Here is a 27,500-nt window from a genome sequence, read left to right as displayed (position 1 = left end):
TTCCTTCCATTTATTATCCATCTACCTAGTCTACCAGCCCATTATTCTCTCTGCAGGACCTAGTAAGGAGAACAGTTGGTGTATTATTGGCCACATTTCACAAATAAGGAGCCTAAGGCACAGTAGAGCATAATAACTGAAAATAGAGGCATGAGATGGGCCAGATCTAGTTTCTGTTCTGCACCCGCCACCCCATGAAATTCTGTCCATATCAGTGGCACTAATATATGCTATGATGATTATCCCACAATCTATAAAAAGTAAAGTGAGGTAGAAGGTACTCATACATACTGGACACATTAGTTCATATCTGTAGGAATTTAGCTATGTTTATCTCTCTGATTTAGGTCATATCCAGCTTGTAGTTTTATATGCGAGATGTTTCAGGGCAGATCTTAGAGTTTGAAGTTTCTCTCAGCTCTGTCTAAAGTAAGCATGATGTCTGCAGCTTTCTTGGCTCACTGCAACCACTGTCTCCCGGGTTCAAGCAATTCTCCCATCTCAGCCTCCTGATTACCTGGAATTACAGGCACCCCCCATCATCCCTGGCTAATTTTTGTCTTTTAGTAGAGATGGGATTTCACCATGTTGGCAGGCTGATCTTGAACTCCTGACCTTAGGTGATCCGCCTGCCTTGGCCTCCCAAAGTGCTAGGATTACAGGTGTGAGCCACCACGCCTGGGCAAGTCTGCACCTTGTTTTCAAATGATTCAGTAAAAAAAAAAAAAATTTTAAAGTATGTGTGTCTGTATACATAGACACACACACAAATAGAGATAAAGCAAATGTGACAAAATGTTAATAACTGGTCTAGCCAGGTGAGAGGTATACTCGTGTTTCATTGTACAATCATTTCAGCTTTTCTGTAGCTGTGAAATTTGTCAAAATAGGGTTGAGGAAAAAAGGAAAATTGGTGTGTATAGAGGATATAAGGAGAGATAACGTGGGTAAGTGGTGAAAGTCGCTTTTGGTTTGGTGTAATCAAGTGTTTGTTTGGGACCCAGTGGGCAAGCAAGTGGCAAGTCACATACCAGGGAACCTTTTTTCACCTTAGTTTCTTTGAATTCTCCTGTGCTTTCCCTTTGCACCTTACTGAAGTATTGGAATCTACTCTGCTATGTATGGTCCTGATCTCCTTGTGGCCTGAGGCTTCGGTATTGAAGTCTTTTAAAAGAAAATTGCTTATGCGCTGACGAAATAAGTGGGAAAAATATTGAATTGCAAATTGAATGCTCTGCTGTATGATTAACTTCTTGATATGCTGCAAGTGTATTTTAATTATGTTAGTGGCTGTGTCTTGCAGCTAAACTTACAATCATTCTGCATAGCCTTCCCTTACCTCAAAGTAATTTGAGGTTATGGGATTAGTTCCTTTTGTCTGGTGGCAGATATTGTTCTCATCGAACCTCCTCTTACTGTTTGTTTAAGGTTGCTGTTGTCTTGGTGTAGGTATTGACTGAAAAATGCTGCTGACACATACATCATAGTCTCTCACAAGGTTGCTAGGTTGTAAAACAGACTATGCAAAATTCAATATGTGCATTGACCCAAGTTTCCAAATTAATGTTAGTGTCATCTATGTGAGATAGTTTTATTTATTCATTTATTCAACATTTTATCACTGCTCCAGGTATTAGGAAAACTAATAAACTGTATAACTGTAATAAACTGATAAACTGTAAGATGATCCGCAGTGTTAATTATTTATCGTTGTGTGTGTTTTTAAGATCAAAATTTTGGAAAACTGTAAGAATGAACAAAGTTGACTGAATTTTTATTATTGCTGCTGTTGCTGCTGCTTTTTCAATATAGAATGTTGTTGTGGAAAGAACATAGACTTTTTGAAATCCTATTTCCATGAGAAATCCTATTTCCCTGAAAAAATAGAAGTAATCAGAAGGAATACTTCTGTAGGATCCCACACGCTGCCAGCAGCTGTGCCTGTGTGCTGTAACTTTTCTCTTGTTCAGACAGAGGAACTGTCCTTACTCAGGCTAAGGCCAAGCCCTGTGTTTGTCCCCTAGATCTCCCACTCTTGTTTCTTGAAGGATATTCCTCTTACATCAGGAATTTTGTTATCTCTTAGGTTTATCAGCATATGGCATGCTTTTATCTTTCCCTTCACAAAACCTCTTCAGACTCCACTTTGCCCTCTAGCTACCATCCCATTTCTTTCCTTTCCTTACAATGCTCAAGAGTTGTCTGTACTTGTTTCCAATTCCTCTCCTTCCATTCTCTCTTGAATTCACTCGAATGGAGATTTGCTTCCATCATTTCACGGAAACTATTCTTATTGATGTTATCAATGTCTTCCAGCATTTTATGAGTTTGTTTTCTTGGTATTCTTTCATTTCCACTAGTTGCTTATATAAAAATCAGCTTATTCTGCTTTCCTCTTTCTCTTTTTGTTGTTTTGTTTCTGCATTGTCACATACATAATATTTGTACATTGGTGTCTACTTTCGTTCCCAGCTTTCTTTAGTCATCTATTTATGTATTTTAAAATGCTTACTCAGTTCTTTTGCTAAAGTTTTCCCAGTCGTTCTTGTGGTTGGATGAAGTTATTTTCTAGTATGTTTTGAAAAGGGCTCATAGGTGATGAGTTTCTTAAGTTTTTGTATTTTATGTTCAAAACTGTTTTGCTATAACCTTCATATTTGAGGGAAAACTTGTCTGGATATAAAATCCTTGGTTCTCCTTTTCTTTCATTAAACTTTTAAAAAATGCTACTCTTGTTTTGCTTTGTATGTGAGATTTTAAAAGTCTGATGCAATCAAATTATTTACCCTTCGTGTTATTAGTCAGTTTTTCTGGCAGGTCTTTATTTTCTTTATCTTTGAAATCTGATAGCTTCCTAGGATATTGGAGTTGATCATGCTGAGTTTAAATTTCCTGGGTATGCATTGGTTCTTTTAGTGTGTAGATTCAGATTTTTTTCTATTTCTATTTTTTCCATTTTCTGTTTCTGTAAAGTTTTCATGGATTATAATTTTAAATATTCTCTACTTTGGTTTTGTTTATCTTCTTCAGATTCTCTGGCAATCCAAATGTTACTGCTTTTTACTATATTCTCTTTCCAGTAGTTTTTCTTTACTCTTTTTACCTCTCCCTTTTATCTCATTTCCTTTTCACTTTTTAACTCATTTTCATTTTTTCATTGTTTTCATGTCTTCCTTTAAAGCCCCTTATTAAATTATCCTTGAGTACCTTATAATTTATTCTTTATTTTTTAGATAATGTTGTCTTTTTCTTATATTTCTTTCCTGAATTTATTGAGCTTTTTATTATTAACTCTTTTTCACTCTTCTTGTCCAGTTCTATTTTCAGTTACTGAATTATTGATTTAAGGTGGTTTTTCAAGTTGTCCACATTCTCAAATGCTTGTCTGACTATATTTAATTCTTTTTGGAGTGCTATGTTAAAGTTTTCTTTTGCTTCATGGTTGTTTTTTCAGCCATAATTTCCCTTTGTTGACACGTGTTGACTTTCGTCTTCTCATGTTTGCAAACTATTTGTGAATTTCTTTCTTGTTCATTTTTATGATATTGGAATACTTTACAAGATTCGTAGGTTAATGGTGCCTTCTTCTGTCAGTATAGCAAAGTTCAAATACCTTAGTAGATATTTTTGGTTTTGTTTTGGTGGCAGGAGGGGGCGTGGATCCTCTGATGTTGTGATTGTCTGTTGTCTTGCTGCACACTACATTTGCCCCTTTGCTTCCTTTCCCCTTTACCACCCCTTTGGCAAAAGGCACTTCTTCCTGTTTGCCATTTGTCTCCCTCAGAAGCTCTGTGTTTGGAAGCCTGCCTCTTCACATCATGCCCACACTTAGGTCCCTTCCCTGTAGGCCAGGTCTGATCAACCTGGATGCTTTTATAGTATTTTCACTCAGAGTGGACTTAGTCTTTTTGGTGGTAGTTTTGGTTTTAGATGGACCGTAGCCATTTTTGCTAGCTCCCCTCTGTCCTCCCTGGGTGTTTTTCAATTTGCTTTTGCTAACCACCACACCTTGTGGCAGGTCACAATGGGGTGAGTGGGGACATAGGTTTTAGCAGGAGCAATGGAGATGACACACTGGGATTTGGTGATTTCTTTCTTTTTGCTTACAGTTATTGTAAAGTTTGGGTTATTCTCTATCTTAGCCTAAGCGGAGAGCGTGGTTTTTGTGTAGATTTATCTCCCTTTCTTGTTCTTGATTTTTTTGGAAGAAGTATTTGGAGATGTGTATCAAGGCCATCCCTAATGTTTTCAACTCAGAAGTTCTAGCTATTGTGAATATTGTTGCTTTGAACATTCATGTACAAACATTTGTTTGAATGCTTGTTTTCAATTCTTCTGTGTATAGATCTCAGATGGAATTGCTGGGTCATATGTTAGTTTTATGTTTAAGTTTTTGAGGAACCACAAACTTCTTCCACGGTGGCTGTATGGTTTTATGTTCCCATCAATAGTGTATGAGGGTTCCAGATTCCCTACATCCTCAACAGTGTTCTTTTCCATTAAAAAAATATAGTTTCTAAGTCTAAAGACAAAAATTGTCATGTGTTATATTAAATTATTTTATACACTGATTTCTAAAGATAAAGTCTTTTTTGGTGTTTTTCAAGCATAGAATCAATTGTTAATAGATGAAATTTCTTTTGGAAGTTTTAGCGTTTTCTATACTGATGTTAGGATAAAATGACAACCTTAGGCAGCCTTACTTGAGAAGAGCTTGCAGTGGATTCTGATTTGCATAAACTTTACTGGTTATATATTTAAAAAAGCATTTGATCATGGATGTAATTTGTAAGATTGTACCAGTTGGTGGATTTTTTTTTTTCCAAACAAAAGCAGAATCTCACCAAGATCCTTGACACCTTATTGGTGATTTTCTTTAATCATTTAAAAAAATACTAGATTTGCTATAGTTTTCATTTCATTATAAAAGGACATTTTACAATGATAAGTCATTTCAGTAATCTTTCTTCATATGATGCATTTATTTCGCAGGTACCGAAGACACTGGGATTATTAAGGATGTTAAGCGTCAAGTTTTACAGTCGCCAGGGACAAGAACAGGTAATGCAAATTGGCTTAACTATGGTGGGCTTCTCAAACATTTTTACCCGGAAATACCTTTAAGGTCAAAGCTGAATGAACTTTGAATTTTTTGTATCTTCATCTGAGTGTATTCATATACACTATGTGTCTATATGCATTAGTAAGAATTCATAGAGCTGTCGCTGAAGATTTTTATATTTTACTGTGTATCAACCTTATCTTAAAAGAAAAATAATTATAGAGAATATACCCAGCCCTCTTGGGGGTCTGGGAATATAGCTCAAGGAATTCTCCTAGAAACATTATATATATATATATCTTTGAATTTCATATTTTATCTTTACAAATCTTGTGAATTTTGTATTATTGTTCATAATATATCACTTTTTGGCTTAATATTAAAAAAAAATTCTTCCCCAAATCTGAGGTTACTGATGCTCCAAGAAGAAATGTGCCTGTTGACCCTGGGTTTTAAGTACCATTGTTTTACTGTCTTGTTACTTAGCAGGAAAAGCGTGGATCCATGGCTAGGATGTTAGACAGTTTCATCCAGATGAATATCAGTGATACTTAGGAACTGCCTCTGCGAGGTGGTTACATTTGTTTCTCTGTTTGACTTTCACAAGAGTCTTGACCTACACTGGAGAATCAAATCATACTCTTGTCTTGTGGGGGAATCAAATCATACTTTTGTCTTCTGGGGGAATCAAATCATACTCCTGTCTTGGGGGAAAATCAAATAATCTAATCTTTTTCACTGCTTCAGTTTCTTTTCCTGTAGAACCTGCTGATATGAAAAGTCAGGCCTCCATATCTGCAGATTCTATATCCCTCAAATGCTGTATTTCCAATCCACGATTGGTTGAATCAGAGGATGTGGAACCTGTGGATATGGGGGGCTTGACTGTACTGTACTTTTTTTCATTATTTTAGAGAGTACTCCTTGTACTTATTAAAAAAAAAGTTAACCATAAAACAGCCTTAGGCAGGTTCTTCAGGCGTTGCAGGGGAAGGCATTCTTACCATGGGAGATGACAGCTCCATGAGTGTTACCATCCCTAAAGACCCTCCAGTGGGACAAGATGTGGAGGTAGAAGACGGTGATATTGATGATCCTCACCCTGTGTTGGCCTAGGCTGATGTTTGTATTTGTGTCTTAGTTTTTAACAAAAATGTTTAAAAAGTAAAAGCATAAAATAAAATGCAAAAGTTTATAGTACAAGAATGTAAAGAAAGAAAATTTTTTTGTATAGATGTGTGTACAGTGTGTTTGTGTTTTAAGCTAATGTTATCACAGAAGTCAAAAAAGTAAAAAAATATGAAGTTTATAAAGTAAAAAAGTTACAGTAAGAGGCTAATTTATTATTGAAGAAAGTTTAAAAGATGAATGTAGTAGAGCCTAAGTGTACAGTGTTTCTAAAGTCTACAGTAATGTTCAGTAATGTCCTGTCCTATTCCCATTCACTCGCCACTCACTCGCACACTCGCACACTCACCCAAAGCAACTTCTAGTTCTGCAAGCTCCATTCATGGTAAATGCCCTATACAGGTGTTCCATTTGTTATCTTTTATACCATTTACTATACCTTTTCTGTGTTTAGATAACGCAAATACTTACCATTGTGCTCTCCAGTTGCCCACAGTATTCAGTAGAGTAGCATGCTGAGCAGGTTCGTGGCCTAGAGGCAATAGGCTATACCACCCAGCCTAGGTGCGTAGTAGGCTATCCCATCTGGATTTGTGTAACTGCACTCTATGTATGATGTTTTCACAGTGACGAAATCACCTAATGATGCATTTTGCAGAACATCTCCCTGTTGTTAAGTGATACATGACCGTACTATAATTTTAGAGCTGAAAGAGCTCATAGGGCTTATCTAATGATTTCTTATTATGAACACTTTGACAAGTATTTTCACAGGATCTCACAGGAAGTTTGCATTACCTACACTGGCATTATGATGCCTACTTTTTATTGATGAAGAGATTAAGGCCTCAAGAGAAATGTGTGCCTAAACTCACTTATCCAGAGAGTGTCAGAGATGTGTTTGGTCTTCTGTTGGTTTGTGATCCAGTGCTTGTTTTCACCACTTCTAGTTGGTTATTGTCTTAAACCTTTAGTTGGTAATTTGGAAGAAACAGAAACTAAGATGTGTTTCAAAATAGCTGAGATGATAAATTACTTAATATCTTGGAAAGAATTATCTGTTTTACTACTCAAGTTTGGCAACAATTATGTTTCTCTTAAAATGTGTTCCTCTTAGCCTGGCATGCTGGCTTATGCCTGTTATCCCAGTTCTTTGGGAGGCTGAGGTAGGAGGATCACTTAAGCCCGGGAGGTCGAGGCTGCAGTGAGCCATGATTGTGCCACTACACTCCAACTTGGGGGACAGAGTGAGACCCTGGCTCAAAAAAAAAAAAAAGTTCCTCTTAACTACTAATATCTTTACAAAATGGGCCTACTTTCCTGTATAACCATATTATTAATATTTAGTTCATTTAAAAAATTTACTTATGAAACTCTAACAACACTGAGATTGTATAGTATTAGAGGTAATATACGTAAAATAGCTAAGACAGTGATTGTCATATTGCAGATACTCAGCAAATAATAATGGTGTAATGGTGACTGCTGTTATCTCTGTTAATTTCTTTATATCCTGAATTATAGAATTAATAATTAGTAGTCCACAGGTTCTTTTTGAGTTGTGGTTTATTATTACCCAAAACTTACATGGCTTTAAAAAATAACTTCTCATTGTCTGACATGTAATATTATCTTTTTTTTTTTTTTTTTTTTTTTTTTTTGAGATGGAGTCTTGCTCTGTTGCCCAGGCTGGAGTGCAGAGGTACGATCTCAGCTCACTGCAAGCTCCACCTCCCAGGTTCACATCATTCTCCTGCCTCAGCCACCTGAGTAGCTGGGACTATAGGCACCTGCCACCATGCCCGGCTAATTTTTTGTATTTTTAGTAGAGACGTGGTTTCACCATGTTAGCCAGGATGGTCTGGGTCTCCTGACCTCATGATCTGCTGGCCTTGGCCTTCCAAAGTGCTGGGATTACAGGCGTGAGCCACCACGCCTGGACAGTGTTATCTTTTAAAAGAGTATATTAAAAATAAGAATTATTTATGTTCTTTTATAAAGGATATTGGCTTGGATTTTTTTTTTCTTTTTTTCTTCCTTTCTTTTTTTTTTTTTTTTCTTTGAGACAGTCTTGCTCTGTCGCCCAGGCTGGAGTGCAGTGGCGTGATCTAGGCTCACTGCAAGCTCCACCTCCCAAGTTCATGCCATTCTCCTGCCTCAGCCTCCCGAGTAGCTGGGACTACAGGCGCCCGCCACCATGCCCGGCTGATTTTTTGTATTTTTTTAGTAGAGACGGGGTTTCACTGTGTTAGCCAGGATGGTCTTGACCTCCTGACCTTGTGATCCACCCGCCTTGGTCTCCCAAAGTGCTGGGATTACAGGCGTGAGCCACTGCACCCGGCCTTTTCTTTTATTTTTCAGAATCCTTTTTTTCTTTCCTTCATGCATTTACAGTGTTTTTGTCACAGGTTGTTAATTAGGCTTTTGAGGCTGACTTTGTTTGATTTGAAGGGTATATTTCTGATTTGTGTGTGTGTGTGTGTGTGTGTGTGTGTGTGTGTGTGTGTCAGACTTCTAAAATATAATGATCTAGAATATCTAGTAAACTTCTTGAGGGTGGGGATTTATGTTTCTTTTGTTCATTGCTGACTTCCTATAGTGTAAAACAATGCCTGGCACCTAATATTTATTATTGAATATATAATATTCAATAAATACTTGTGGAATGTTGGAAGAGCAGCACTTATAAATTTGCCTTTTATTGATCTGAGTATTTTTTCTTTAAGAATATGTAGTACTTCAGAATGTTTCGAATGTATGTACTAGAGAACTACTTTCTTTTTAACACAGTTTGTATATTTGAAAGTTACAGGAAATGGTAAATCACCCATTTTTAATTCTATTAAATTAGATGACAGGTGATTAATTTCAGTACAAAGGTCTGATGTTTAACATTCTTAAAAACCCTGTCTTGGAAAGGACAGTTAGTTAGGAAGTTTTATTGCAACATTTGAGAGAAAGTACAACTCATTCTCCAAATATTGCTGCCAGTAGTAGAAGGATTTAATAGTATTTTTAATGAAGAAAGAACAAATAGATATTGGAGCTAGTGGAATAGAGTGGATTGCAGCAGATACTAGTGATACTCTTTGCTATCAAGTTGTATTTCATGACAATTTCTTTGTGTTCATATTTTAACAATTTATGCAGTTTTCCTTAATAAAGATCACTATGCCTTCTCAATCAAAATGTTTTAAAATAGTCTCATTTTACTTTTCAAATTTTACTTTTTTAAAAAATTTAACTTTTATTGTAAGTTCAGGGGTACATGTGCAGGTTTGTTATATAGGTAAACTGTGTCATGAGGGTTTGTTGTACAGATTATTTCGTCACCTAGATATTAGACCTAGTCCCATCAGTTATTTTTCCTCATCCTCTCCCTCCTCCCACCCTCCACGTGCTCATAGACCTCAGTATGTGTTGTTCCCCTCTATGTGTCCATGTGTTCTTATCATTTAGCTCCTACTTATAAGTAAGAACATGTGGTATTTGGTTGTTCCTACATTAGTTGCTGCATTAGTTTTCTAAGGATAATAGCCTCCAGCTCCATCCATGTTGCTGCAAAGGACATAATGTTATTTTTTAGGGCTGCATAGTATTCCATGTATGTAACACATTTTCTTTATCCAGTCTATCACTGATGGGCATTTAGGTTTATTCCATGTCTTTGCTATTGTAAATAGTGCTGCAGTGAACATACGTGTGCATGTGTCTTTATGACAGAACGATTTATATTCCCCAGTGTGTTAGTCCATTCTCACACTGCTATAAGAACTACCTGCAGCTGGACACAGTGTCTCACGCCTGTAATCCCAGCACTTGGGAGGCTGAAGCAGGCAGATCACTTGAGGTCAGGAGTTTGAGACCAGCCCGGCTAACATGGTGAAACCCCATTTTTACTAAAAATACAAAAATTAGCTGGGTATGGTGGTGCACACGTGTCATTTCAGCTACTTGGGAGGCTGAGGTGGGAGGATTGTTTGAACCCAGGAGGTAGAGGTTACAGTGAGCCAAGAATCGCGTCACTGCATTCCAGCCTGGGCGATGGAGCAAGACTGTCTCAAAAAAAAAAAAAAAAAAAACAACTCCCTGAGACTGGTAATTTATGAAGAAAAGAAGTTTAATTGACTCACAGTTCTGCAGACTTAACAGGAGGCATGACTGGGAGGCCTCGGGAAACTTACAATCATGGCGGAAGGTGAAGAGGAAGGAAACACATCTTTACCATGGTGGAGCAGGAGAGAGAGAGAGAGAGAGAGCGCACAAATGGGGAAGTGCCACACGCTTTTAAACCGTCAGATCTTGTGAGAACTCACTATCAGGAGAACAGCAAGGGAAAATCCGCCCCCATGGTTCAGTCACCTCCCATCAGGCCCCTCCAATATGACATGAGATTTGGTTGGGGACGCAGATCCAAACCGTATGACCCAGTAATGGGATTACTGGTTCAAATGGTATTTCTGTTTTTAGGTCTTTGAGGAATTGCCATACTGTTTTCTACAATGATTGAACTAATTTACGCTCCCACTAAAAAGGAACGCGGTGTGTAAGCGTTCCTTTTTCTCCACAACTTCGCCAGCATCTGTTATTTTTTGAATAGTCCCATTTTAAATGTTTGTATGCCAGATACTGTGTGTATGTATAAATATTTTTATTATTGGGACAAATATATATATTTTAATGATCTGTTAAACCTCACAACCCAAAAGGTATAGTATTATCCAAATTTTATAGATTAGAATCAGATTAGAAAAATTAAGTGAGGTTTTATAGCAAGTGGAACTCTAGCATCTGTGGTAGTTTGATACTATATTGCTGCCATGTTCTTTTATGGGCCCTCCAGAGAGGAAAGTTGAAATAACTTAGTGGAGAATGGGTGAGCTACTTCCCGTTTCTGTATACCCCCAGATGAACTTTATACACTCAGTAAATGTTTTTACTGATTACCCATTTTGCAGGCAGATTAGTTACAGAGAATCAGTGGAGGAAAGGTATAGTATATTGAGGGGAAAAAGTTGTAAAATTTTAGCTCCTTTAGTAATTTGTTAGATAAACTTTTAAAAACATATCTTTTGATAGAGTTGTTTCTCAGTTATTATAGATGACGTAGAAGTATACTATAGTAAAATACAAGGAAATATTTTACTAATTTTTCATCATTAAAAGTAATTTTAATACCTACTCATAGGTGTTACTACGAGCAAATTAAATGTGTGTTCTGTGACTTTAGGATGCTATAAACATCAATATATTCCATACTTCTTAATGTATAAAATATGAGTATTTTCAGATTTTCAATACCTTTCAGATCCCAGGAAGTCCTAAGCTGGCATCTGTAGCCCAGTTCTCCTCTGCGCTTCAGATTTGTATACCCTGCTGCTTACTTGACAGCTTCAGTAGGATAGCCTTCAGGCATTTTAAATCAAACATTTCCAAAACAAAACTCTGATAGCTTCTCATTTTTCTTCCCTAACCATCTCTTCCTTAGACTTGATTGCCTCAGTAATCCATCCTTTTGCCAAAGGGAGATACCTGAAAATTATTGCTGATACCACCCAGTCCTTCATCCCCCCATCTAATCTAATCTAACAGCTTTGCTACCAGTATCATCTTCAGCGTGTACTTAGAATCTTTCTACTTCTTTTTTCTTCTGTGGCTATCACCATCGTATAATTTTTCATCTCTCCTACATTAGCAGATACTTAATCAGTTCCCCTAGCAACCTTAGTGACTTAAAAAATGTAAATCAGATAAGCTCACTTTCTTGCTTGAAGAAAGCCTTCAGTGGCTTTCTGTTGAACTAAGAATGATGACAGAATAAAATGCTTAACATTATCCAAAAAGACATCACATAAGCTGGCCCATGACTGTCTCTGCAGACTGATCTCATGCCACTGGCTCATTCTCTTTTAGTTATGTTGGCCTTATCTCAGCTTATCAAGGGTGCCATGTTCTTTTCTTTGTAGATTCCATTTTTTTTCTATTGGGTATGGTTTTACCTTATTTGTCCTCATTAATTTAATTTCTTGTCATCTTTGGGCATCAGCTCTATTTTTCATATCCTCAGACTCCTCTTATAGTCCTTCAATTTAAATACAGTTCCTATTGTTATTCTGTCTTAGAGCACTCTGTATTTTTCTTCCATAGTGGTAATCAAAGTTTGTAATGTAGATTTATTTGTTAGTTTATTTGTATACCTAATCTATATTTTCGTGGCACCATGAAGTTAGGTTCACATCTGTTTTACCTAGAAAAGTGCCTGGAATAGAATAGATGTATTAGATGATAACTTCCTTTGCAGCAAGAAATTAAATCAGATTCCTGCTAGCTTCTTTTTGCACCTTCTTCCTTCCTCCCTCTCTCCCTCCTTCTTTTCTTCCTTTCTTCCCTCCCTCTTTCCTTGCTTCCCCTTCTCCCTCCCTCTCTCCCATGCTTTCTTCCTTCTTAAGCTTTTTATTGTGAAATATAATACAGATATAGGAAATTGCATCAAACAAATGTGTGGTTTAATAACCATTTTGGGGACAGCTTTATTGAAATATTCACATGTGGTACAGTTTACTTATTTAAAATATACAATTCAGAATTTTTTAGTATATTTACAGAACTGTGCAATGATTTCAAGAATCAATTTTAAACATCTTACGGCACTGGAAAAAAACCCCTGCATCCCTTAACTATCACCTGCAACACTCCATCTCCCCAAGTCGTAAGCAACCCCTAATCTTTTAGTTTGTATAAATTTGCCTATTGTGGACATTCTGTATGAATAGAATTATAAAATATGTGGTCCATTGTGACTGGCTTTTTTCGCTTAGCATGATGCTTTCAAGGTTCACCCATGTTGTTGCATGTATCAGTATTTCATTTATTTTTATTGCTGAGTAATAGCCCATTGTGTGTGTGTGTGTGTGTGTGTGTATATCTGTATATGTATGTATGTGTGTGTATATATATACACACACACAGAGTGCTTTCTTTATCCGTTCATCAGTTGGACATTTGGGTTGTTTCTACTTTTTGGCTATTATAAATAATGCTGCTGTGAACATTTGTGTGCAAGTTCTTTTGTGGAAATATCATTGAATTTTTCTTGGAGTGGAATTGCTGAATCTTATGATAACTGTGTTTAGTCATTTGAGGAGTTGTCAGACAGTTTTCCAAGGTGGCGGCACCATTTTCTGTTCCTAATGTCAGAGTATGGTGTTTCCATTGTCTCCACATCCTTGCCAACACTTGTTATTATCTTTTATTCTAGTAATCCTGGTAGGTGTGAAGTGGTTCTTCTCTGAAGTTGAAAAGGTACATAACCTTATAACCATTATCTAGGGCAGAAACAGGACTCTGCCAGCTACCTTCTGTGGACCCTGTCACAAACACAGTTCCCGCCCACCCTCCACAAGCAGGCATTATTCTGGCTTAGGTTTATTTATTTATACTTTTATCATGCAATTTTTCATCTCTAACAATATGGCTTTTTTAAAAAAAACTATGTGTTTTAAGTTTCTTTTTCTCTATCTGCTGGTCCCTCCTCCATATCATCTTTTTTTCTCTTAAAAATTATTTGTTGAAGAAACTGTTTTTTTCATTTTACTCATTGCATCTTTATAGTGGTGTTTCCTTTATTCTTTTGTCCTTTTGTGTCCATGTATTCTTATACATTAGTAGTTGGATTTAAAGATCATGCAGATTTTTTATTTGCTTTTTTAGGCAGAAGACTGTATAGACGATAGTGTCTTTTATCAAGAGGATCATATCTGTTTTTGATGACATTAGTATGGGATTTACCCTGTACAAGTGGGTGCAGGCCGGTTAGTTTTGAGAGCTTATAGAGCGCCGATTGCTCCAGGATCTCTTGTTACTCTCCCCCTATTGGAGTGTGCATAACTTCCCCCAGTTTCCATTTACGTGAACAGTACTTATCAAGTGCTTGGTCAGCATTTTGGCAAGAGACTACTCACCGTTTTCTGTGCAGTGCATTGAGGAAATTGCCTCTTGTGAATGCCAAGAGATGTTCCTTGCGTGTTAGGAGAGTTATTGTATTGCTGCCACAGAGTCTTGTCAGGTCATCTGGAGCATGCCACATGAGTGTCTGAGCTTTGGCTGCCTCCTCAGCAAAATGAAAAAAGAGTGGTAAAAATGCAGAGTTAAAGTGGAAGATTACAAGAGGAGGTGCACATCAGAGATACCTGGGAGTTTTTTCAAAGAACATATGCCTATGTTTTTCCAGCCTCGATTTCTATTTATCCTAAGTGCTGGGAGTGGAGCAGGTGTCCATGTGATTCTGATACCCTCCTTTTTTGGGAACATCACTCTTTATTGTCTTATTTCAGCTCTTGTATTCCAGCATTTATATAATGTGGATGGAGTTTCTATACTCAGGGAGCATATAAAGTGGTTAGTGAGACTAGATAAAGTACTAGTTAGAAGTTAGAAGAATTAAATATCAATATATTCCCCTAATATAAAAGATCTTACTAAGGTGCAAGTGAAGAGTGCCAAATGAATGAGACATGTTGTTGGAATTTACAATTAAGATGTGTTATTATGGATTCAGGTAGAATCCAATCTTCATACTAACTTCTATATTTAGAAAGTTGAGTTATATGATAAATGCATTAAATGACTTTACATACATTCTAATTTTATCCTTGGGGCAACCTTATAATGTGTAGATGTTGTTATTTTTATTTTAAAAAGAGACAAAGTCTCTGTTACTTATGATAGTTAACTAATGTGCCTATGGTCACATAACTACTAGTGGCAGAGCCAAGTTGAATGTTCTTGACCAAAATTTCAGCTGTTGAAATGATGATTAAAATAAAAATGACATTCATAGCTGAGGAATGTGAAAGAAATTTAAGACTTACTTTAACCAAAGTGAAAATTGTGGCTGGGTGTGGTGGCTCATGCCTGTAATCCCAGCATTTTGGGAGGCCGAGGTGGGCAGTTCACCTGAGGTCAGGAGTTGAACCAGCTTGGCCAACATGGTGAAACCCCATCTCTACTAAAAATACAAAAATTAGCCCGGCGTCCTGGCAGGTGCCTGTAATCCCAGCTACGTGGGAGGCTGAGGCAGGAGAATCCTTGAACCCTCGAGGCAGAGGTTGCAGTGAGCTGAGATTGCACCACTGTACTCTGGCATGGGAGACAGAGTGACTCTGTCTCCAAAAAAAAAAAAAAAAAAAAAAAAAGAAAATTGCAGCTACATATAAATTTTATTGCTTTTACAACTACTTAATTCAAATAAAGAAGAGAACAAGGTTATTATTTACTTGTGCTGAGAAATCTTAATACAGTATGAAGAATTATGGTTTAAATGTTTGAGGTTTACTTTTTTTTTTTTTTTTTGAGCCAGAATCTTGCTGTGTTGCCCAGGCTGAAGGGCAACGGTGCGATCTCGGTTCATGGCAATCTCTGCCTCCCAGGTTCAAGCCATTCTCCCACCTCAGCCTTCCAAGTAGCTGGGATTATAGGCACTTGCCATCATGCCTGGCTAATTTTTGTATTTTTGTAGAGATGGGGTTTTACCATGTTGACCAGGCTGGTCTTGAACTCCTGACCTCAGGTAATCCACCCGCCTTGGCCTCCCATAGTACTGGGATTACAGGCATGAGCCAATGAGCCTGGTCGAGGTTTACTTTTATTGTGATTTATAGTTGCTTTTATCCTCCCATTTCCAAGGCACGAACTCTGGTATTCTCTCCCTTGCCCACTGTATTAGTCAGTTTTCACACTGCTATAAAGAACTACCTGAGACTGGGTAATTTATAAAGAAAGGAAGTTTAATTGACTCACAGTTCCACATGGCTGGGGAGATCTCAAGAAATTTACAATCATGGCAGAAGGTGAAGGGGAAACAAAGCAGGTCTTAAAGGCAGTAGGAAGGAGATAGAACGAGGGCAGAACTGCCACACACTTTTAAACCGTCAGATCTCATGAGAACTCACTAGCACGAGAACAGCATGGGGAAAATCTGTCCCCATGATCCAGTCACCTCCCACTAGGTCCCTCCCCTGACACATGGGGATTACAGTAATTCAAAATGAGATTTGGGTGGGGATACAGAGCCAAACCATATTACTCACCAACAGACACTCAGACTCCCAAATACCACAGACTCTGTTCATAGAATTTAGTGTGGATTTTCTAACTGTGGCTTGAGATTTTGGTCCACGGTTACTGTTGGGATAATGAATTATTTCCTGGGCCAGAACCCCCTTGCATGTTATATAGGAATTCAGAAATGTTTCTACAGACCGGGTGCAGTGGCTTATACCTGTAATCTCAGCACTTTGGGAGGCCGAGGCAGACAGATCACTTGAGGTCAGGAGTTTGAGACCAGCATGGGCAACATGACGAATCCCCGCCCCCCCCTCCGCCCACCCTCTACAAAAAATACAAAAGTTAGCCAGGCATGGTGGTGCATGCCTGTAGTCCTGGCTACTCAGGAGGCTGAAGTGGGAGGATCACTTGAGCCTGGGAGGCAGAGGTTGCATTGAGCCGAGATCGTGCCAGTGCACTCCAGCCTGGGTGACAGAGCCAGATCCTGTCTCATTAATAAATAAATAAATAAAGGTTTCTACAAATAAAGAGCAGAGTTTTATTTCAGAAGGAAAACACTGTATTTCCAACATAACCTAAGTGTCTTGAGAATCTTGAGTGGCCACAATCCAATTACTACTAATAACTCTATCATCTTACTATGCATACACATGAACGTTCAATAGATAACTTGGGACTTCAAAGAAATGTATACTTGATGTGTATTTATAAGCAAAATAATGACTGGGATTTGCTTTAAAATCCTCTGGCATGGTGGTGATTAGGGAAGGATAAATGAAACATGTCTGAAAAAATGTTAGTATTTGTTGAAGCAGGTTGGGTATGTGGATATTTATTATACTGTAATTTCTACTTTTGTGTGTAGGTGAAAATTTCTACAATAAGATACTTCAAGAAAGAAATACTACATTTGCAGTGTGGATATCATGGCATCTCATGAAACTAAGGGGATCCAGTATCCACCATATGAAAGCAAGTGGGAACATTCTAGTTAATACAATTTATTGTTTAACTTTCTGGAAAGAAAGAAGTGAGTGTAGAGGAGGAACAGTACCTTTTCTCTTTTCTTTCTTAGATTCATAGATGAGGCTCCTATCACAAAACACAGATTAGCAAGATAAACATATTGATAGATTTAATGTAAATTTTATGTGACATGGGAGCTTTCATAAGGAAATGAAGATTCGAAGAAATGGGTAAACCTGTGTATTTTTCTTTTTCTTTTTTTTTTTTTTTTCTTTTTTGAGATGGAGTCTTGCTCTGTCACCCAGGCTGGAGTGCAGTGGCACGATCTCAGCTCACTGTAAGCTCTGCCTCCTGGGTTCACGCCATTCACCTGCCTCAGCCTCCTGAGTAGCTGGGACTACAGGCGCCTGCCACCACGCCTGGCTAAGTTTTTGTGTTTTTAGTAGAGATGGGGTTTCACTGTGTTAGCCAGGATGGTCTCGATCTCCTGACCTCGTGATCCGCCCACCTAGGCCTCCCAAAGTGCTGGGATTACAGGCATGAGCCACTGCGCCTGGCCAACCTGTGTATTTTTAATGCTAGCTTTGAAGAAGAAAAATGGATAGTTGTGGAAGTGTGGTTGGATAAGTATGATTTAATAGCAGTAAATTGGGAGGAACTTAGCAAGGCCTGTTTGTTCACATTCTCCCTGTGACTCTGTCTTCAGAGATGAGGATGTTCTTTTTTTCCAGGTTTGGGGAGGGCACCTCCAGAATAAGGATCATGACTTGCTTTTAGCAAAAGGTTAGAAAATTCTTCCTAGATTTTATGACCTGCTTCATGGAGGAAGGGTGGAAGGAAGGTGAGAATGACCTTCCTGCCTCTGATGTTTTCTCAGATGCTAACATGACTTATTCTGTATTTTGGGGTAGCATGTCCTGAACCCTATCAAGAGGGAAGAAGTTTTTTAAAAATTAAAAAATACTATATATTTATTCAGTGCTTTCGGTCATATTGCTATTGTGAAGTTATTCAGTGTACTTTTGTTGTTGTTAAAGAGATTCATAAACTTTTTTCTTGCTTTCAGAGCATTTCAGTGGAGTTGTAAAATGGAACATTTGTAATACCTGGGAATTACCATACAGATCACACATGACTAATTATTCAAGTGGTCAAAACAATAAATTATACTTGACCATAATTTCTGCTGAGGGGCATGCTGGTGACTACTAGAAACTAGGCCAGGGTCCAGGTGAGGACTATAGTCCTGGCTCATGGAAGTGCCCTGATTGGGATTGAAAACATCCACATTCTAGTTCAGATTTTGCTCTGCACACTCGAGTGATCATGGGCAAGTGTCTTTGCCCTTCAGGACTTTAATCTCTTCCTTTGTGAAATCTGAAAGATGGGCAGAGTTCTTTTGGTTGGTAAAAATCTGTGCTTCTGAGGCCTGCCTTATACAAAACCATGGAGCTTATTGACTTTAAATTTGAGGAGGGAGAGCATCACGCTCTTTGTCTTGTACTTCTTTCTCTGATCCCATCTTAAAGGGAGGGATGCGATAGTTTTAAAATTTTGCTTTGAAGTACTTTTGCTTTTATTATTTCTCTTTTTTCAAGCATTTGTATTTCAATCTTACATTTAATTGTGGGATTCTGGGATTAACCTATTATATCTAGTTAAAGTAATTTTAGTCTTTAGTATAAAGTGATTAGAGGATGCTAATCTTTTCATCTATGTACTCATTCAACAATGTTCCTGACCTCCTGAAATTGTTCTGTTTTTGATGGCTAAGGCACCTTAGTCATTTGAGACTTGAGGACTTAAATGTCTACAGAGGCCAGGCTGATAATATAATTTAGTGAATTGGATCAAGTGTAATAATTTTGATTTTCAGTATAGTCATGTTTCATTTTCAGTTCTGTAGCCAGTATTTGACCCCAATACTGGAGCAATAATAGAGAACGGTGCGGGCATTGACTAACTGGAAAGTTTATAACTCTTCTAAGAGGTCATCTGCTACCAAGTTCTGTTGTCATCTGGGGATGTGGGCTGTGTTTTGCCAGATTTTCTAAATGTTCAGAAGAGATATGGTTGTGGGCTGCTGTTTTCTGTTTTCTGGTCTCTGTTTTATTCTTTGTGGGCAGGCTACCGTGGGCCCTGTTCTTAATAAATGCCTGAATAGGAAATAGCTGTCTAGTTAATGTTTGTTCAGGTCTTCTGAGTGTATTGTAGGTGGTGGCAGGTGATGTCTCTGCTCATATGATTTCTGCTCATATGGTTTGTGTCATCTGAGAAAGGAAAAGACAGAGAGGTTATTTGGACAAGAAGGACTGGAAGGATAACTCTTCCTCTGTGTACCTTTCGGTTGACTATGTGAAATCAGTCATTACAAAATTTCTTTGTTCTGTAGTAACAGATTCCTTAAACTGGATAATTTGGCAGCAAATCTAGAAAATTGTAAACATTCATAGCATTTCTTAAATTAAGGACCATTTTCTTCCTCTTTATCTTCTTCTGTTTCCATCATTCTTGCACTCTTTCTCTAGCTCTTTTCTACTCCTTTCCTTCTTTTCTGTGGCATGATGTTTGGCCTATTTATGATATATCGCATACTTCAGACACTGTAGATATAAAATCTTGTAAAGATCTGGGCCCAAATTTTAAGGAATTGACAATCTAGTGAAGACCAACCTTAAAAGGTATTGAGAACTCATGGTAATTGATATGTGAAGAAATATATTTATAATGCATACATATTTTTTGGTTATATGTAAATATAACCAAATTTTTGGTTTTGGGTTATATGTAAATTATAACTCTGAAGTAGATAACAAACTCCTTAAGGTCAGGAGGCCTTTTTCTCTATGCTGAAGTACATTTATAATGATACAAAGCTGGAGGAACTCTCTTAATTACTAAAGATCATTTATAACTTGGCACCTCTAAAGAGTGTCATTTAATTCTGTTAATTCTGATTTATATTTGACCATAAGTCCTTTGCCCTGACCTTATGATTCTTATTTAGGATGGAATTTTTAAGATGAGCCTTTCTCCGGATGGGATGCTCCTGGCAGCCATTCACTTCTCAGGGAAACTGAGCATCTGGGCGATTCCATCTCTGAAGCAACAAGGGGAATGGAGTCAAAATGAGCAGGTAAGTCTCTTGGTTATTAGAATGATACTCTCTTAAGGGTGAGTATTGACAATGCTAATTTTATTTTATTGATATTTTACTATAGCACACAGCTATTTATTCTCATCATTCCGTAGCTGTTCTATCCTTTAAATTATATATCAGTACAGTGGGATAAATTAAAAATAGATTAATACTGTGGACTGATTTTGAATTGTAATGCAGTACACTCTGTATACAGAGTGTAATCTGTAAAAGAGTTTGTTAAACTCTTCATTTTTTCCCTCTTTGTCATTCCAAAAGTACAGAATGGAGATGTTAACATTTCAGCAAAAGTTAATATTATCAAGGATTTGGAGGGTCAGATCCTAAAAGGGTTAACAATTCTTTTCAAATCTTGCAACACTAGTTATTTGGGGCCTCCTTGAAGGGAGTTACCTTCTCTTCACTGAAGTGTGGGTAGCTAAGATATAGAGAAGGATGGAACTCTTTGTTAGTGTCCCGGAATGATAGGTTTTAAGGATTAGATGATTTTGTTATGTGGTGACAGGTAGAGTGATACTAGTTAGTGACATCTATTATAATTTAAATTCACAAGGGGAAAGAAAGGTCTGCTCATATAAAGCCATGTATTGTGATAGAGTAAAGGTTTAAAGAAATTCCTCAAATGGAAATAGCTTGTATTATAAATCTTTTACTCTCTGATTCATTTACATTTTACCATTTTAAGGATTAATTTTCCTTCTCTCACCCCCTCACTCTGTTTTTCTCTAGGCATATCCAGCTTTGGGTGGGTGGTTTGAGATTTTCACATTAGAGGCTATTTCCTGAATGACCTGAATGGATCAGTGTCATAATTGAGAGGATTATTAATAAGGAATTTTTTTCAGAATGACAGAGGAAAAGAGAAAGTGGCTCTCTATTTTCTTACTCGATTCACCGGTTTAAATTTATTTGTTTTAGATATTCTTATTTTTTTGTCTTATACACAGCTTTAGGAAGATATTTTCTCCCTAGTTTCCATTCAACTTCAAGTTAATATGGTCTCCACATGTTTACCACTCTTTCTCCCTTATTGGATCTAGATTTGTCCTCAGTGGCAGAGGTGCTCCTCAGCTTACAACCTTGGTGGCTAAATAAAAGGGACAATCTTTCTCTCTGCTCTGAAATTGTAGCTAAATTGACTCATTTCTTCTTTCTAGAGTTGAAGTGGTGAACTCTCAAAACTGTGTAACGTATTTAGCTGGGGATGTCAGGCAGCAGAACTTCCACTTGGCTGTTCAAGAGCTGGCTGAGGATGGGAGTGTAGGCTGATTTATAGGGCATATATTTCATATCGCTGACACAGTTGACCCTAGAGCAACATGGGTTTGAACTGCATGGGTCCACTCTGTACATAGATTTTGTTCAACCAAACACTGATGGAAAATACAGTCTTTGCAGAATGTCACATCTGTGGATAGGGTAGGTGACTTTTTGTATAGGTGGGTCCAGCAGGGTCTTCTGGGGGTCTTGAGTGTGTGTAGATTTTGGTATACCTGGAACCCTGCATATACCGAGGGATGACTCTACTTCTTGATGCACAATACACGAAGTCCATGTTTCATATCTATGTTCAAAATAAAGCGTTATTCATTTCATTGATCCAAAAGATACTTTGTATTTTTCATGGTTATCAATGCATGGTGATAAAGTATTCAGCTGTTTTCATTTGAGAGGAGCCTGATGTTCTCTCTGTATTTGGGAAATTTTAGATTTGGGCAACATTTTTCTAAATGGTGAAAACTTTGAATAATAAAGGCATTTTCCCCCCCTGGCTTCCTGTTTTTTAAAAGTACTTTTATTCACCTAGTAGAAATATTTATCAATTTCTGAAGCACTCTTAATATTTCATCTTCTGTGTATCCTAGTATGTTATACATCCAGTGTAAGGGCTATTCTCAGCAAAATCGATTAGTATGTGCTTTTGTTTACTGAAAATCTAGAGACTTTTTTTTTTTTTTTGTCTTGCAAAGATAAGTTGCGTCTTTTTTTGTGGCCCTTATTGGAATATGCTCAACCTTTGACTGGTTAGCATTTTTTTTTTTTGGTCATTAGTTGCAATAATGCATTACTCTTTACTCATTAATATAATTCATTGATTAGATTTTTAGAGTGGTTCTATTAAAAAAAGTAAAAGTTATTTAAAAACCTTAAAACCAGAGAATGAATAAATGTAAATATTTCAGTAGTTTGAAATATGCAATCAGAAAAGTAATAGGACAGGAAAGGGAGGGACCTCAGAAATTGAAAAAATGTGTACGTAGTAGGAAGAGAGGCATTCAGGCTAGAAGTTGTCAAGCCTTAGCAAAAGTGTTTTGAGCAAATACTCTGAGAGTCTGGAAGAATAATTCATGAAGAATTGTGTAGCTTGGCTGTTGAGCATCCATTTTGTGGATGTGACTTTGATTCGCTGTTCCTGAAACAGTCCTCAGATAGAGCTTTTGACTTTTAAATTGATCTGTCAATCAGAGGAGCTATGCGACTTGATTTTCAAGCTAGTTGTTTCTCTTATTATAAATGTACACATTTTTAGGATTATATGTCAGTTTCTTCTGATGTGGGTGGTATGAATTATTTCCCTTGAATGCCTGAGTAAACTGGAAAAATAGATTTTGGGGCTCACAAAACTGAAAACCATGGACATAGTTTCCATTACGAAGGACATTGTATGAGTCGTGGTGTCCTTTGCTGAGGGAGCAGTGGCTTACCTATAGTTACTGACCCTGATACTACAGACTACCATTCCCATTGTGGCTCTGTCCCTTCCCCGGTTCAGAGTTCATCACAGCACAGGTTGGGGTCGGCCACTCCTCCCTTTCCTGCTGCTGTTCAGCATATGGGAGACTAGCTGGATAGGGCAAACTCTGTCCTATGAGACCCTAGGCAGTTTTAGCCTCAAAGGAAATTTTGGTCCAAAGAAGGGAACATGGAAGGCATTTAATTTTATTTCTTTTTTTTTTTTTTCCTTTAAAACCCTAAGGCTGTGGTGAAAATGAAAACTCCTCTGTGAACCTGTCATCTCTTCCAGTCTGATCATCATGCTGCTTTGCTCTACTCCTAGATCCTCCTGTCCTGCTCTCTACTTTCATGTAACCATTTCTGCCATACTTTCCAAAACTTCATTCCATTGTAAACACGCCTGTGAGGCTTCAACCTCTTCACAGACACTCTGGTTTCTTTCTGTATGCTAATTGCAGACTTGTATAGCTTAATAGGAAGAAGGTACAGGAGTGCAATCGTCTTGTAGCTTTTACAAAATTTAGCCTAACTACATTTATTATTTATTGAGCACTTTGTCCTATGGTTGTGCAACAAGTAAGCAATAGAGCTGAGATTTGATTTTATACCTCTCTGACTCTGATGCATATGTTCTTTCCATGACTGTGTGGGAAAGAAATACATAAAACAACAAAAAGATAAGTGGAAGAATACGTATTTATTAGGCTAGCGAATGCCAGAGTGTACTACACACATTTTTTCCCACAATAGTTGCATTATTAGTTATTTAGTAGCATCCTATTATTTGAGAGAGAAGATTTGTGTGTAAAAGGTTAGGAGGACTATAATCACTCTTTATAATTATTAATTTTTTTACATTGATTCTTTTTATTTGATGATCTTTAAAAACACAGAGACAAATCCTTTTTCTCAGTGGATGTGATACAGATTCCTTCAGCTGTCTCAGATATGCTTAACTCTTGAGCTAGTTAGTGTGTACCAGATACCAGAGTAAATAATTGGGGAAGCCTCTTATTGGTAAACCCTTAGCTTTCTAATAGATATCTAGAGTACTCATGATGTAGTGGGGTCTGGGGTGAAGGTGTAACTCTTTGTCAAGCAAGAAGAGTTTGAACAACCTTAGTTTCTTTGAGTCTTTCACCTGTATCCTGGGAATTAATCACTTGGATGTTTTAGATTTGAATTTTAGCATATGAATTACTAAAATCTAGTGTATTATAGTAAGTATAATAAAGTCTATGTGTAACAGGACTGTACGGCAGAGTAGATTGTTCCTATTTACGTAATAACATAATGGTGAAATAGTGAAGTTCAAGTATTTATTGACTCTACTAAGAGCTCGAGCAGGGAATAGTGTCATAGTCCCTGCTCTTAAGATATTCATAGGCTTCCAAGGGAAATTATGAACAAATGATTAAAATGACATGTTAATATTTTGAGAAGATAAGCTCAGGAAAGGCATGTAGGTCAGCTGATAGTGTTGGGGAGAAGGATTATTGGAAATAAATAGTATTTGTGTAGTAAGCCTGGACTATTTACAGAGCATAGTTTTCATTTGTCTCACAACAACCCTATTAACCCATGTATGCTGGAGGTTGCAAATTTTTTTGTGAAAAATCAGAGCTTGGCCATGACCTTGAGCAGTGGGATATAAATAACTCCCACAAGCTTAGCATTCCAATAATGGAACACTAGGCATAAATGGCTTAAGTGAAAATGTTTTTAATACCATTTTTTGTAGATGGGAATGGTGCTAAAAGAGGTTAACTTGAGATCACTAAATGTTAGAGTCAAGATTCCATTTTGATTCAAGTCTCCCGACTTCATAGGTTAAGCCTTTTTTCAGAATATCTACTTACAGTACTTACATTTAGAAGTATTGACTTTTATCTGGGTAAATCAGAGACCAGCATATGATATTAATGGTAGGCAACGGAGATATATCAGCTTGAAGTTTATATGAATAACATCCCCTGGAGCATGCAGTTTATTATGTAGAGACCCTAGAAATGTGCAAGTAGTAATAACTGAGAGCTGTAATATAGCTGTTTACCAAATATGTAAGTGTCTGTGTGTACTCATCACTGGAATCCTTTAAAGAGAAATCCCAAGCTTTGAAAAATACTGAGACAGCTACTCTTCTTTCATGTCCCTAGTAATAATCAAGTGAGCTTGGATCAGCCAGGTAGGGCAGAGTTTCACCTCTCTTTATGGCTGCTCTAGTAAGTAGACAAACCAATTAGTTTCAAATCGATGATATGGTGATATTTAAACTAGTCAGCTTATAATTTTAGTTTAAATGTTGCTTGAGAAGAAATTAACGTTGCTGCTACCCTGCACAGCCTTAAACCTCTTTACCAAAATTGTGAATTCAACTCATTTGGGGCTTTGTTCATGCAATTTGCTGCTTTATTAGTTTTTATAATATGCTTTGTGTGATTATTTTCTCTGTAAAACCTAATGATTAAAGATAGTTGTGGAAGTGCCTATTCTGATTTACTAATATCCAATTTTGAGTTGATTAAATACTTTGGCTTTCATTGTCAATATGAAAATCCATCTGGCTAGAAATCTGTGAGTATTAAATTTTGTTCATGTCTGGAATATAGTAAAATTGCTTAAGTGATTTTCATTTCAAACATTTCCCATATGTTATGTTTGTATCTTTATATCTCATTTTCAGCCTTAATTTTTCTCTCAAGTTTTATTATTTGCCTATTTGTACTTCTTCAGGCCTAGAAATGGAATACAAACTTATGTCTTCATTTTCGTTTTATTTTCTTTTTCACACATAGTAGGTGTTGGACTAATCTTAAGTAGATGAATGAAGAGTAAGTGGGTTGATGTGATGACTCTTGATATAATCCACAGCTGTTTTCACAATTTCACCAGACTGTGAGTTCTTTGAGAATAGGCACCGAATATATATTTCATCACAGACTCTCTTAGGCTTAACATAATAAATAATAATAAATATTTGTGGAATGAATAAGCCTTTGAAATGTTGCTTTTATGTTGTTGGAGGCAGGGATTTCATTATATTTAGATTTTAGTGGTAAAAAAAATTAGCAAATAAAATTCTCAAGTCTAAAGAAAACATTACTTTAGCCGTAATAGGTTTTCTGTACAAAACCTATAACTATTCTTAGAACATCCTCCTTTGGGTTATGGCTGCAGTATAAAATGATGGCATATTAGGCTGTTTTCAGTAATGTGGTAGCATGAATATGTTGGGTGGGGAGGCATCATACCTTACTGAACTCATCATAAGGATCACAGCTGACAGTCCTATAACAAAAGACAGGTTAACAAGAGAAAAGCACAACAAATTTATTTAAAAACAAATGATTTTCCTTGGTAACTTGAATTTGGAATGGAAGATGTAAAGATACATTTTTACCTTCTCTTCTTGACCAGGCACTATAGGTAGAGATCCAGGAAAGCTGACTTTGTTTAAAAAAAAAAAAAAAAAAAAATCAACTTCTTACCTTTCTTTGCTCACCTTTTGTCAGTTGTTCCAGGATTTTGTCTGCAGGTTCCAGAGCAAGTCAGGCGTCTCAGCTGCCCCACGCTGGGTGCCAGAAACTGTTGGGGTGGAAAGGTGTGATACCTCTCCTAACTCATAAGAGGACACAGCCATCACTCCTACAACAAAAGACAGGTTAACGAGAGAAGCATGACAAAATTACTTAATCAACATTTTACATGACACAGGCACCTTCAGAAATGAAGACTCTGGTTGGGTGCAGTGGCTCATTCCGGTAATCCCAGCACTTTGGGAGCTCTATGTGGGTGGAATTGCTTGAGCCCAGGAGTTCGGGACCAGACTGGACAACATGGTGAGACTTCATCTCCACAAAAAATAAAAAAGTGGTGTGTGCCTATATTCCCAGCCACTTGGGAGGCTGAGTCAGGAAGATCACTTGAGCCCAGGAGGTCGAGGTTGTAGTGAGCCGTGACCACGCCACCGCACTCCAACCTGGGTGACAGAGAGAAACCTTGTCTAAATTAAATTAAAGAAATAAAGACCCAGGGAAAACTATTTTTATGCTTAGTTTTGATGAAGAATGGACAGCCTTGTAAAAATATGATGGGACAAAAGGGTATGGCCTTATGGTGATAGACTGAAGGGGAAACCCAGCAAGGCCTGTCTGTCCAGATTCTTTTTGGCTTCTCTGTATAACATTCTTCCCCTACTATGAGGCAGGAGCCCTCTGGAATAAGGGTCTTCAAGGGAGAAGGGAGAGAGCGACCTTTTTAGGTTTTGTAGCTTCCTTTCGGGGAGGAGTTCTAGTTTCTGTGATGCATCTCGGGGAAGAAGAATTCTGGTTTCTGTGACTTGCTTTGGGAGACAAGGAGGGGCTTGAGACAAGAAGGCAGGAG

The 27,500-nt window shown here is 37.4% G+C and overlaps 1 protein-coding gene across 1 annotated transcript in view; it reads left to right on the top strand.

Annotated features, from left to right (window-relative positions):
* The window catches only part of NBAS (NBAS subunit of NRZ tethering complex), a 388,176-nt gene that overhangs the window by 54,138 nt on the left and 306,538 nt on the right, over nucleotides 1-27,500 (top strand). The window contains exons 11-12 of the mRNA XM_032172256.2: nucleotides 4,993-5,061; nucleotides 20,229-20,357. Coding sequence (XP_032028147.1) covers nucleotides 4,993-5,061; nucleotides 20,229-20,357 — 198 coding nt within the window. The remainder of the gene's footprint in view (nucleotides 1-4,992; nucleotides 5,062-20,228; nucleotides 20,358-27,500) is intronic.

This window comes from Hylobates moloch, unplaced genomic scaffold (assembly GCF_009828535.3).
Source record: "Hylobates moloch isolate HMO894 unplaced genomic scaffold, HMol_V3 SCAFFOLD_13, whole genome shotgun sequence".
Lineage (NCBI taxonomy): Eukaryota > Metazoa > Chordata > Mammalia > Primates > Hylobatidae > Hylobates > Hylobates moloch.
Note: the sequence above shows the minus strand (reverse complement) of the source record. Positions and strands in the feature narration are given on the sequence as shown.